Source organism: Balaenoptera musculus, chromosome 3, assembly GCF_009873245.2.
Source record: "Balaenoptera musculus isolate JJ_BM4_2016_0621 chromosome 3, mBalMus1.pri.v3, whole genome shotgun sequence".
NCBI classification, from domain to species: Eukaryota; Metazoa; Chordata; class Mammalia; order Artiodactyla; family Balaenopteridae; genus Balaenoptera; species Balaenoptera musculus.
The window spans coordinates 157489338-157501698 of NC_045787.1; the positions used below are offsets into that span (position 1 = coordinate 157489338).

Sequence of the window (12361 nt, forward strand, 5' to 3'; positions counted from 1 at the left end):
TCTTCTACCTGGGCCAGTAGCTGTCCCAAGTGGACATCAGGCCACAGCATCAGTGTGGGCTCATTCTGAGAGGGCCCACAGCCCACACTGTTCCTCACTAGGGCTGCCCACAGCAACAACGCCCATACAGCTTGACGGCTTCATCTCAATGTTAAACTCTTCCACGGCAGAAGATTTTTCCCATTCATCTCCATTTTCGGTGTGGAGCAAACAGTACGGGTTCAGAATGTGCTACTGAGTTAAACCTACATTTCTGTAAATTAGCCTCACAAAGTGTATGATTCCTGGGGTTGCCCTACAAGGCAAAATGTAGCAAGCAAGTCAAGTGCTTTCATTAAAAAGTCCTGGGACTTCCCTGGTGGCACAGTTTAGAATCCGCCTGCCAATGCAGGGGACACAGGTTCGAGCCCTGGTCCGGGAAGATCGCACATGCCGTGGAGCAACTAAGCCTGTGCACCACAACTACAGAAGCCCGTGCGCCTAGAGCCTGTGCGCCTAGAGCCCGTGCTCCACAACGAGAAGCCACCGCAATCAGAAGCCCGCACACCACGACGAAGAGTATCCCCCACTCACTGCAACAGAGAAAGCCCACACACAGCAACGAAGACCCAATGCAGCCAAAAACAAAAAACAAAAAAAACTCCTGCATTCTGACCTTCTGGGAGGCGAGTGTACTGAGATGGAGCCTCACAGGTTGAGGCCAAGGCAGGAACAGGAATCCAGGGAGATGGTCCAGGCAGAGGAACAGCATGGGCCAAGCCGCTGAGCTGGGAGAGTCTCAGGCAGAGGAAGGGAGGCCACAGTGAGCCTGTGCTAAAGGTTTCCTGAAAAACAGAACGAAGTCTTCCGCACTGACTGAAGCTGGGTTCTGAACCCTTAGTTATCTGAAAACTTAAGACACTCCAGAATACAGGTGTTTTCTCTCTTGTACATCATCAGAAGGGGCCCTGGCCCAGCTGCCTGGCTAGGAGCTCCTTGGACTTTCAAAGACCTGAACTGAGAAGATGAGAAGGACAGACTCTCCCTGCAGCAGTCCTGCGACCCAGGTGGGGACGGGCCACACCTATACATGTGGGGGCAGGGGGACCGGTGACATATACCCAGAGCCTCTGGGGGTAGAAGACCAGCCTGTCATCCCACAAGGTGGGGAAATCCAAGTCTAGTGGGTCTGGAACCCAGGTCCAACACTCTTCTTTCTACCTGGCATTCTTACAAGCTGCTCACTGTGGAACGTTCCACTATACACTCTAAAGCCCTTTTGTTAATCATGTTTAAATTGTTTGTTTTCACCTGGAGAGACAAGCACATGGTAGGGCTTAAATGACACTTGCCAGTGAGGAGGAGGACAGAACAGCTGTCCTCAAATGCCTCCACGGCAGCCTCACCTCAGAAAATTAAGACTTGCCCTGCCAGGGGCTGCGGAAGCACTCATGGGGAGGCCTGGGCAGGGAAGACCCCTGCAACCAAAAGGTACAAGCCCCGGGGGCTTCCCTGGTGGCGCAGTGGTTGAGAATCTGCCTGCCAATGCAGGGGACACGGGTTCGAGCCCTGGTCTGGGAGGATCCCACATGCCGCGGAGCAACTGGGCCCGTGAACCACAACTGCTGAGCCTGCGCGTCTGGAGCCTGTGCTCCGCAACAAGAGAGGCCGCGATAGTGAGAGGCCCGCGCACCGCGATGAAGAGTGGCCCCCACTTGCCGCAGCTAGAGAAAGCCCTCGCACAGAAACGAAGACCCAACATAGCAATCAATCAATCAATCTTAAAAAAAAAAAAAAAAAGGTACAAGCCCCCTGTCATCAGATGTCACTGCCACCCACAAGGTAACAGGCCATCTGATGGCAGGGTCATGCCATCAATGTTCCTGGTGTATCCCCAGCTCCGGAAGAGTGCCAGCCACGTAGTAGGTGCACTTCAAACATTTAATGAATGAACAAATGTAGGTTTTACAGAGAGGAGCTCAGGGACTGGGGGGTGGGGTGAGGGGTTGGTGAGCACGGGCTCCCTTTCACCACTGGGATTCAACCCAAGTTTAATGCTCCTCTGTTGTTAACAGAAATGTGGGGTCTTCTTTTACAGACAGAACACCTTACACTGACTGAGTATTTACCCCACATGGATCATCTCAGATGCAAGGTGCGTGCTATCGTCAGGCTCTGTTTTACAGGTAGGGAAACTGAGGCAGGTGAAGGTCACACAGCAAGTGGGTGGGACAGTGCTGGGAACTGAAGCCCATGCTCCTCCAGACAGTGCCCACTGAAACACCCTGTCAACTACCTAGAGTCAGGCGTGGTTTCCAAAGGACACAGGGAGCTCCTCACAAGCAGGAAGTTTCGCTCTGGCCCAATGGGGTCCAGACAAGATATTAAATGTTTACAACTTTATTGAGTGTTATGAGTGAGACCACACCTTTTGCTGTCTGCTTTCAGAGTACAGAAAGTTCTGCCGGAGCACAACATATGCATTCCCAAAACTTGCCACATGGTGCAAAATCATGCAATAAAAACACAGGGCTTGTAGGAACAATGGGGTTAGGGCACAATACCCTAAAACTTCATCAGCGACATAAAAAAAAGACAGGAACCTGATTTTTAAATGGCAGCACGTTAAACAGCTAAGAAATACACAAATGCTGCCTGAAGCCTTATGCCTCACCTGAGGGAAGATCTGGTGTTTGCTCTGACAGTGGGTGGGATGCAGTTTCTGAGTTACTGTGACATGCTGCAAGGAGGCTGTCTGACCCCAGAAGGGGATGCGTGTGGCCCAGAGGGGGCGTGATGCGCATCTGAGGTGTGTGCATTTTCCTTTAGGGTACCAGCAGGCACTCTTTTAGCTAGGAGCAGTTTTCCAGATTCCTATAGTACAGGAGTCAGCAAACTTTCTCTTAAAGGGACACAGTAAATATTTTCAGCTCTGCAGGTCATTCAGTCTCTGTCCTGATTACTCAAGCTCTGCAACTGTGACAGTTCGTTCTCGAATGGGCACGGCTGTGTCCCAATCAAACATTATTTACCCAAACAGGCCAGCAGCCTGTGGGCCATAGCTTCCCAACCCCTAGACCTAGCATTTCTCCTGGACAAAATCGCACATAACCAAACAGTGTGCCCAATATATTAATAGTGTTGGAACAAACCTGCTTTTCCAAACAAGCCTCACAGCAGAACTGACTACAGAGAAAAATCGATTTCAAAAAAAGGACCTGAATGTGTAAATTCAATCCAAGCCCAGAACTCAAGGTTAACCCTTTTGACAAATCAGAAGAAATTTAGTTTCAAAAAGTGTCGAGTGCAGACTGCTTACTGCAGGGTCAGTCTGTCCCACTAGGTGGGTCTATTTTATACCATCCTAAAAGCCCTACACACTCTCAAGATAAATAGGTCCCTCGTAGAAGGAAATTACATGCTATAAACTCAACTGCTGCAGTGGATGAAACTTTAACCCAGTTACAGAAACAAGCAGTTCCTAAGCACACGTGCCTGAGCATCAGACCAAAGCTCTAAGGAAAAGCACAGGAGCTGAGAACGACCTGATTGCGGGGGCGGGGCGGGCAGGGGGCAGGGGTTAAGCCAGGAAGGAAAGTGTGAATCAAGCACACTAGGGCTGAGTCGCTGGAGACCTGGGGGGTCCCTGGGAAGAGCCATAGGGCCAGGCTTCTCCTGGTAACCAGGAATCACCTTTGTCCTCAAGGGCTGGGGACAGGGGGGTCATCTGTGCTAGAGAAACCCTAAGAAGCGCACTCTACCTGGTTGGAGGGGTTGGGATCTGGGAGGACACAGGTTCACACCATACTGCCCCCAACTGTCCCACTCCAGTGCCATCAGAGCCATGCACCTTGCATCCTTAATGAACCTCGGTGCATTCTGCCTGCAACTGTAGCTCCACAGCTCAGCCCCAGCCTGGGGACACCAGGAGAGCCTCGGGAACAGCAGTTAGGCTCAGCCTCCACCTGGTCAGCACCTTGGTCCTTCAATTCTCCTGACCTTTATGCGAACGCTAGGCCTGACTGGTAGGCACATCACCTCACCCCCAGCCTCGTGGCGTCGTGTCCATCCCACACAGGAGCTCCCTGGACCTGGGGACTTGCTGCAAGTTTTCTGAGCCTTCTGCCTAGTGTTAAGAGAAGCCGACGCTGGCTCGCCAGATAAACAGCCACGTAACAAAAATAAAAGACTTGACCAACAAATTCTTCTGTCCTGCTGAAGGGGCTCACTTGCTCTTTCAAAGACTTCTCACAAGGTGGGCAATCTCACTGCTGGCCTCCAAAGGTGGCCAGTGGTGCCTAGGCTCTGGGTAGGCTGAGGCAATGAGAAGGGAGTAAAAGGGATGAGGAACACAGGGTGCTCCAGACTTGGGAACATCTGACCCCACTTGATGGACACCCTACTGGCAGAGGAGGGACACAGGAAACCAGGGTGTCGGCAGACACCTCCCTGCTCCCCAAAATGCAGCACACCAGGCTAGTTGAACACCAAGCAACCTTGCGCCACACACACAAATACACACGTGTGTGTGTACCCACACTCATGCAAACACAAACACATGCGCCCACGTACACATGCACACCACACACACTCATACGTGTGCACAGTTTTCATCCCCTCCTCCCACCTCCAAACCTTCTCCAATTACCTTACAAAGGGTCTTCTCTATTCATTTATGAGCAAAAGAACAGCAGTTCTTATGGGTGATCAGTGTCCAACTATCTCAAGAAGAAGCAAAACCATTAAGTATGGAAATGAGATTAGACACAGGGTCCAGGATCACCAACTTCTAAAGCAAGTGAAGGAGCCCAGAGGGCCTTGCAGAGAGCCCTGCGGGGCCTTGTGCGGATCCCTGCACACCTCCGCCACATCAACCCACAATTCCTCCAAGACAAATAATTTCACACCTGGGTGGAACAGCTGAGCATTTTAAAATCACTAGCACTGCAACCATGCTCATTTCTACTACTTTGTGCACACGGTAATTTAAGTTTCCAGAGAAGGCAAAGAACTGACTTTTGTCTACTGTTGTTTATCTGAGTGATGCCTGAACCCAGAAGGGAACTTCTGCAGCACCGAGGAGCCTGGTCAGTTACTAACGACCAGGGACACCCTCCTCCTAGTTCATAGCCCATCTGGCCCAGGATGTGGACGCCGACAGGCTCCAAATACTGATTCTGCGCTAGACGGCGACCTCCAAGGAGCCAGTGACCTGCAGGCACCACCTTTGTGGAGGGCAGGAAGAGCAGCTTGGGGGGTCCCCGCCCTCATGGGAGCAAAGACCCAGTAAGGGCTATGAGATATGTGTGTCAATCACCATTTTGTTACAAACCAACACTGGAAAAGAAATCCACCCTGCCGGTCCAGAGGAGGCGGCTAAGGATCTAGCTTCATTTGAGCTAGGCCCCAAGAGTAGAATCTGGAGTTGTAGAGATGGAAGAGGGAGAAAGAAATGGTAGCACAAAAGGTGAAGTGGCAGAAATACACAGGCACATGAAAACCCATCTCCAAAGTAAGTAGATGAAACCAGAAAGGAGATCAAAGTTTTTAACAACTTTTTAAAATGGAATGAGGTTGCTTAGAAGGAAAAAACATTCTCCCATTACAGTGAGGCCACTTATATTCAGTGTGAGAGGCTAAACAGTGATGATCGGGCCTCCCACAGACTTCTCTGACTCTGGGTGCCCTGCAGGAGTGCAGGAACTGGGGGTGGGGTAGGGGCCCTGACCGGCCTGCCATCAGCCTGTGAGAGTGAAGAGAGCTGGAACATTTAATTAGGTCCTGAAGGACAGAGGAGGGGAGTGCTGAGACCTGTGAAATGGCACAGAGTATGCTCCAAAAAGACACATGCACGCACACAACTTAAATGAAGTGCCTCCAGTCACTCCATCAAACAAATCAATCTGAGCACTGGCACTCTCCACAGGGAGCTCTCTGCCCTCAGCCCCCAGAGGTGCGCTCTACCTAACCCTTCAGGGAAGAGACACCATTTGCAAATTCAGCGCTCAGCTCAGACACAGAAGTCAAAGGGGAAGGTTAAGTTCAGGAGCATCTCGACCTCCTCCTAACAGGGCACTTCTATCATGCCAGGTGTGCCCAAACACCACACTCCATCTGAAATGCTAATGACCCATCTATAAGGCCATCACCACCCAGAGGAGTCATGCAAGATAAAGTCAGACCAAATCAGCCATCCTATCAAGTCACCTTCAGTCCTTGGTTCAAGAACCACCCAGATACGTAGGTGTATAGATTGTTAAGACTGAAAAGAGTAAAAAAAAATAAAAAAATTAAAAAACCACACACACAGAACCTCAGGCTTTTACATTTACAAATAAACACACATTTACAATCTGATTATTTTTTTAAGGTGGAGGACATGTAAATACAGCCTCTGAAATAATGCTTTTTTGGGATATATTTAATAAAATTAACCTAGAAAGCAGAAACTTTAATGTACTCAAGTAGTAACCACCCAACATTTTAAAAATAAAACCTGAATGGTCTTCAGATTCCTAAAGGAAAATCCCATGTAGACGTGCACTGTGGAGAAAGGCGCTTGGAAGCACCTCACCCCAGCACCGCTTGTGGGAACAGAGCAGGTTTTGGGACAAGTCATCTCCAGAAAAATCAGTGGTCACTGCCTTCAATGAGGCTCATGCCACATAAACAGCCAGCCCTCTGGTAGCATGCCCAGCCGCTCAAACTCACCTGGGGACATGCAGGGCCTGGCCTGGAACAGCCAAGTCCCCTGACCTCAACAACCATCCTCCCTCCCTGGAGTCATGGGGGAGGGGCGGCTAAAGAAAGCACAGATCCTGTTGGGGAAGATGGTGTAGGTAGGGAGGGTGTTTCTATCTTCCCCCAGACATCGACAATCTCCTAAAAACTTCTGAAAACAGGGAACACCACTAACCAGACAGGCCACGCAGATTCCACTGAGCTCTGTCTACCCCTCAGCCTCATGCCTTGGCCTCTGAGTGCCCCTTCCCAGGGACATGAGGTGAAAGCCTGCCTACACCTCCTAGTCAAAGCACACAGTAGGACAAAGTACACCTAAACTAATCGCGTTTTAAGAGGGGGGGAGAGAGACGGGTAGCGAGTGTTTTAAAACTGTTGATAGCACCCCCAGGCTCACCCCCACATGAGGACTTGGATTTTGTGTTTACACTCTCAGAAGTGCTCAGTAAGCACCCAACACTGCCCACCTGGAAGTGGCCCCACATGGGTGTCTGAGCCTCTGACAGTGGGGGCCTGTGCCCGAAGCCCAACCCCTGCAGCCCCGGAGAGAGAAACAAATGGTGCCAGAGAACGCGACACAGAAATAAAGGTGCCACCTGTGAAGGGAATCTGAAAAATATGAAATGTCCACAGGGAAATGGTGACCAGGAGTCCTCTGGCGTAGGACGTCACTGTGAGGGATGTCTGGTTGAGTTTCCCTCCCACGGGAAAGGACCAGTCCTCTGTCCCTCCCAGCTGCCTCCCAGGCTGAACCTCCTCGGCCCACAAAGGGTTATGCCTGCCATTTCCATGCCACCTGCAATGTGCCAATCGGGTGTCACATCAAAAATGGGAGGCCTTAACCCTTCCAGGGCTGACTCCCTCAGGGCCTGGCCAAGAACGCAGCCCTGACCACCAGCTTCATTGAGCTGGAAATGGCAGGAGGTTTTACACAGAAAATTCCAGGAAGGGCCAGAAAAGCCTTCTCCAGTCTTGGGAGGAAATGTGAGTGGAAAGTGAGAGAACCAAATGTGCATCTTTCATCGTTTTCAACAGGACACCCAGCAATGTGGTGACGCCACTGCCTGGAAGCGCTGCCTGGGCTCCTTTGTCAGCTCCTCCCTGCACACATCCTGCGGCAGCAGGGCCGGCGGCCGCCCCAAAAGGCTCAGAGCCAGCAGGGAAACCTACGTCTAGGACTAAATAAGTTTCTGGTCTCAATGAAGCCCATGGGTCTAAGAAACAGTTCCTACTGATGAACAGTTCTTGCAGCACTTCCTGCACAGCTGTGAGAGCTGGAACAGAAATCCTACTTCTCTCCTCCACCCTGTAAATGGAAATCTTCCCCTTGGGCAGGGGGTTGTTCTGGGTAGAGACACCTACAACAACCTCCAGGAAATAGCCAAGCTGACCTAGAGCATATCACATTAGTGGTCATTTTGTAAAACATGCTACTCAAGGTAAAAGCAAGGCCTCACCCCAGCCAAGGCCCTGCCAGCCTCTCTGACCTGTCTACTGCCGTCCCCGACACATCCCCCCTACCCCTCGACCCTATTCTCTCAGCTCCAGCCACTCTGACATCCCAGCTGCTCCTCTGAAAACCAAGTTTACTCCCACCTCAGAGCTTTTGTACTTCCTGCTCCCCCTACCTGGAAGGTCCTCCCCCAGGTCTCTGTATACCACTCTCTTCTTCAGCCGAAACAGCAAAGTTACATGTATCTCCCCTCCACGTATGCACTTCGGTGGGTCTCTACCCCTTTCCCACTTCATCACCACTTGACATTCTATTTACTCATCTCTCCATTTACGTGTTTGTCCGCCCCCACCCCATCCCCCACAAGAACAGAGAATATCTCTCTGTTCAGTGCTACCATCCCAGGCCCAGGACAGAACAGGTGTTCAATACATATTTGTTAAACAGATGAGAAAAAGTACTTTCAGAACTTCCAGCTATGGCACTCCCCTTCCTGGTTACATAAGCCAAAAAGTCTTCATGTCAATAAAAAATATAATGATCAAAACCAAACAAAACCCTTACTGCATACCATATATGAAAATCAACTCAAAATGGGTCAAAGACCTAAATACTAAAAGCTAAACCTACAAAACTCTTAGAAGAAGAGTATATAAGGGTAAATCATGACCTTCGATTTGGCAAGAGATTCTTAGATATGACACCAAAAGCTCAATAACAACAAAAGAAAAAAGATAAATTAGACTTCATCAAAACTAAATTCTTTTGTGCAAAAGAGAGTGAAAAGATCAACAGAGCGGGAAAAACATTAGAAATCATATCGCTAATAAGGGTCTGGTGTCAGAATATATAAAGAACTCTTAAAACTTAGCAACAAACCCAATTCAACAAAACAGGCAAAAGACTTGAAAAGACATTTCTCCAAAGACAGACAAATGGCCAATAAGCACATGAAAAGATGTTCAGCATCATTAGTCATTAGGGAACTGCAAATCAAAACCACAATGAGATACCACCTCTCACCCACCAGGATGACTATTAAAAAAAAAAAAAAGGAAAATAAGCGTTGTTGAGGATGTGGAGAAATTGGAACCACCACATATTGCTGGTGGGAATGTAAAATGGTAAAATGGTGCAGTAATGTGAGAAACAGTCTGGCAGTTCCTCAAAAAGTTAAATACAGAATTACCATATGACCCAACAATTCTACTTCTAGATATATACCCAAGAGATGGGCATTTATTCAAACAAAAACTTGTACATAAATGTTAAAAAGCAGCACTATTCACAACACCCAACAAGTAAGAACAACCCAAATGTTCATCAATCGGTGAATGGATAAACAAAATGTCGTATATCCATACAATGAAATATTTTTCAGCCATAAAAAGGAATACGGCTTCCCTGGTGGCGCCGTGGCTAAGAATCCGCCTGCCAATGCAGGGGACACGGGTTCGAGCCCTGGTCCCAGAAGATCCCACATGCCACGGAGCAACTAAGCCCGTGCACCACAACTACTGAGCCTGTGCTCTAGAGCCCGCGAGCCACAACTACTGAGCCTGCATGACACAACTACTGAAGCCCACGCGCCTAGAGCCCGTGCTCCGCAACAAGAGAAGCCACTACAATGAGAAGTCCGTGCACCGCAACGAAGAGTAGCCCCCACTCGCCACAACTAGAGAAAGCCCGTGCACGGCAACGAAGACCCAACACAGCCAATAATAAATAAATAAAATAAATAAATTTATTTTAAAAAAGGAATAAATTTCTGATTCATATCACAATGCAGATGAACTATGAAAACATGCTAAGTGAGATAAGCCAGACACAAAAGGCCATATAGTATATGATTCCATTTATCTGAGATGCCCAGAGCCACGCGAAACTACAGAGACAGAAAGTATTGATAGATTAATGGTTGCTAGGGACTGGGGGGCACAGAGGTAGGGGAGTGCAGGAGTACAGGCTAATACGTACAAATTTCACTTTGGGGTGATGAAAATGTTCTACAACTACAGGTGATGGCTGCCCAATATTGTGACTGTATTAAATGCCAATGTACACTTTAAAATGTTTTAAATGGTGAATTTTATGTGAATTTTACTTTATTATTTTTTAAGGCAGGAAAACAAAAAAACAAAGTAATCTTAACCTCAAGAGTCACAACCCCTCTACGGCTGCTAAACTACTAAAACGCAAAAGCAGGTTTACTCTGACCCCCAAGAGCACCGAATAGGGTCCTCAAGGAAAGACTCCTTTGTGTAACAAGATCCAAACAATCGAAGAGCCATTGTCCACTGGGATGCAGTCCTTCCACGAGCAACAACCGTCAGCTTCTCACAGCAACCGAGGGGACCACAGCAAGCCCACGGTACAGATGGGCGTGTGACCACATGGGAGACAAATGGGACAATTTACCAACAGGGAGCCAACTCGGAGAGAGGGCAAGACCTCTGATGGCAGGGGTCACACGGGCCACCACCGCAGATCCGGATTCAAGTCAGGTCCGTCACAGGCTTCACACTGGGATTGTGCCAGACGCCTCAGTCTCATAGCCATTTCACTCACGCATTCACCCAAACACCTGCTTAGTTTCTACCAAGGAGCAGGAGCTAACTGGGCCCCAGGGACACCCTTGGGGTTTCAACAAAAGGCCTCCCACCCATAGCAGCATAGCCCCAGTAAGCCACTGGGGGGACACACACAGATGTGTGGCGTAGGCAGTGGACAGAGCAGGCTGAGACATGGGGCTGAGGTCCCTCGCACACTGGGAGTTGCAATAATCCCTAGATCACACGTAAGGATCAAATCTGCAAAGCAGTGCTTTTAATAAGACAAAGTCATACTGAAGACCAGCTAACTACCTACTTTATCCAGTCTTAATTGGCTATGGCTGCTATGGACAGACCACACCAATAGAGAGGTGAGATTGATTTCTAATGAATAATATATTAATTTATGTCAGAAAACAACATATGGGACATTACAGCATCAGGGTGTTGATGCACTGTGGTGATAAAATGCACTCTGGGTGCTGGGGGAGGTGGGCAGAGTGCTCCCAGAACAGAAGGTGCCATCAGCATCACACTACATTAGGTCAAAACCAGAGTGCCTGGTTCATCTCCGCACACCTCAGCTTCCTCACCTGTGAAATGAGAACAGTGCCCACTTCATCACTAACGTTCTTCAAGGGCTCCATGAAGGTACTTTAAGTGTTGTTATTACAGAAGATGAGAATGCTGTAACAAGAGGTTGTCCCGCTTGACAGGCTACTGGTCACAGCCCCTCACAGCAATTCCAGAATCTCTGCTGAAGGTTTTCTGCTTGAACTTTAACCACAAGCGGCCACCATCCTCACTTTTGTAAACGAGTGTTTCCCCTGCCCTGGGTGACATGAATCATAAAGCTCCCTGAGGGAATGCCTGGGTCAAACCCCATCTTCCAAACTTTTCATTACGGAAAATTGCAAACATACCCAAAGAAGCAGCGAGAACAGCGCAAATTAACTGCTCATGCCCACCACCCAGGTTCCATGTTTGTCAGACGACCACCTTGGTCTTTCACACGCCTCACGCCCACTAGCCTCTAAGAAGCAAATGCCATACAACATGCATTTATGAACAGTGCAGTGTTTATCACTACAAGGACAAAAAACCACAATCCCATGCTCACACCATCAACAATTAAACAATCATTCCTCAATCTTTGTTGAAGTCACGCTTGGCTGAAATCTATAGGTTCCCCCGCTGCTTTCTTTTCAATCATATGTTGAAGAAATCAGGCCATTTGTCCTGTTTCCCACAATTGGGTTTTGCCAGTTGGCATCCCTGTGGTATAATGTAACACAACCCCAATGTCCCAAAACTAGATTTTGAGGTCCAACCAAGCACACATCCCTCTGGAAGCATGTGCACCCTTCCTTGGGGGCTGGAAGCCACTGAGGTCCACTGTCTAGACCCACCATTTCATCAGATGCCTGCAAATGTATGAATTTATAATTCCATCGTTTCATATTAATTAGCCAGAATGTTAATAGCTACACGGTCCATTAGCCACATGTGGCTATTTAAAAAGATTTAAATCAAATAAAATTAAAACTTGACTTCCTCAATCACGATATTCCAGGTACCACACTGGACAGTGCGAGTAGAGGATTCTGGAAAATTCTGGCAGCACTGATCTATCTTC

The 12361-nt window shown here is 48.7% G+C and overlaps 1 protein-coding gene across 10 annotated transcripts in view; it reads right to left on the reverse strand.

Moving 5' to 3' along the window:
- Positions 1-12361, reverse strand: part of GATAD2A (GATA zinc finger domain containing 2A) — a 100696-nt gene that overhangs the window by 44986 nt on the left and 43349 nt on the right. For 5 of the 10 annotated variants that reach the window (XM_036846278.1, XM_036846279.1, XM_036846280.1 and 2 more), the window contains one exon: positions 656-824. The exons of the other annotated variants lie outside the window; for them this stretch is intronic. In XM_036846278.1, the coding sequence (XP_036702173.1) occupies positions 656-751 (96 nt within the window). In that variant the 5' untranslated portion in view covers positions 752-824. Of the gene's footprint in view, positions 1-655; positions 825-12361 lie in introns of those variants that run through there. 10 annotated transcript variants of the gene reach the window in all.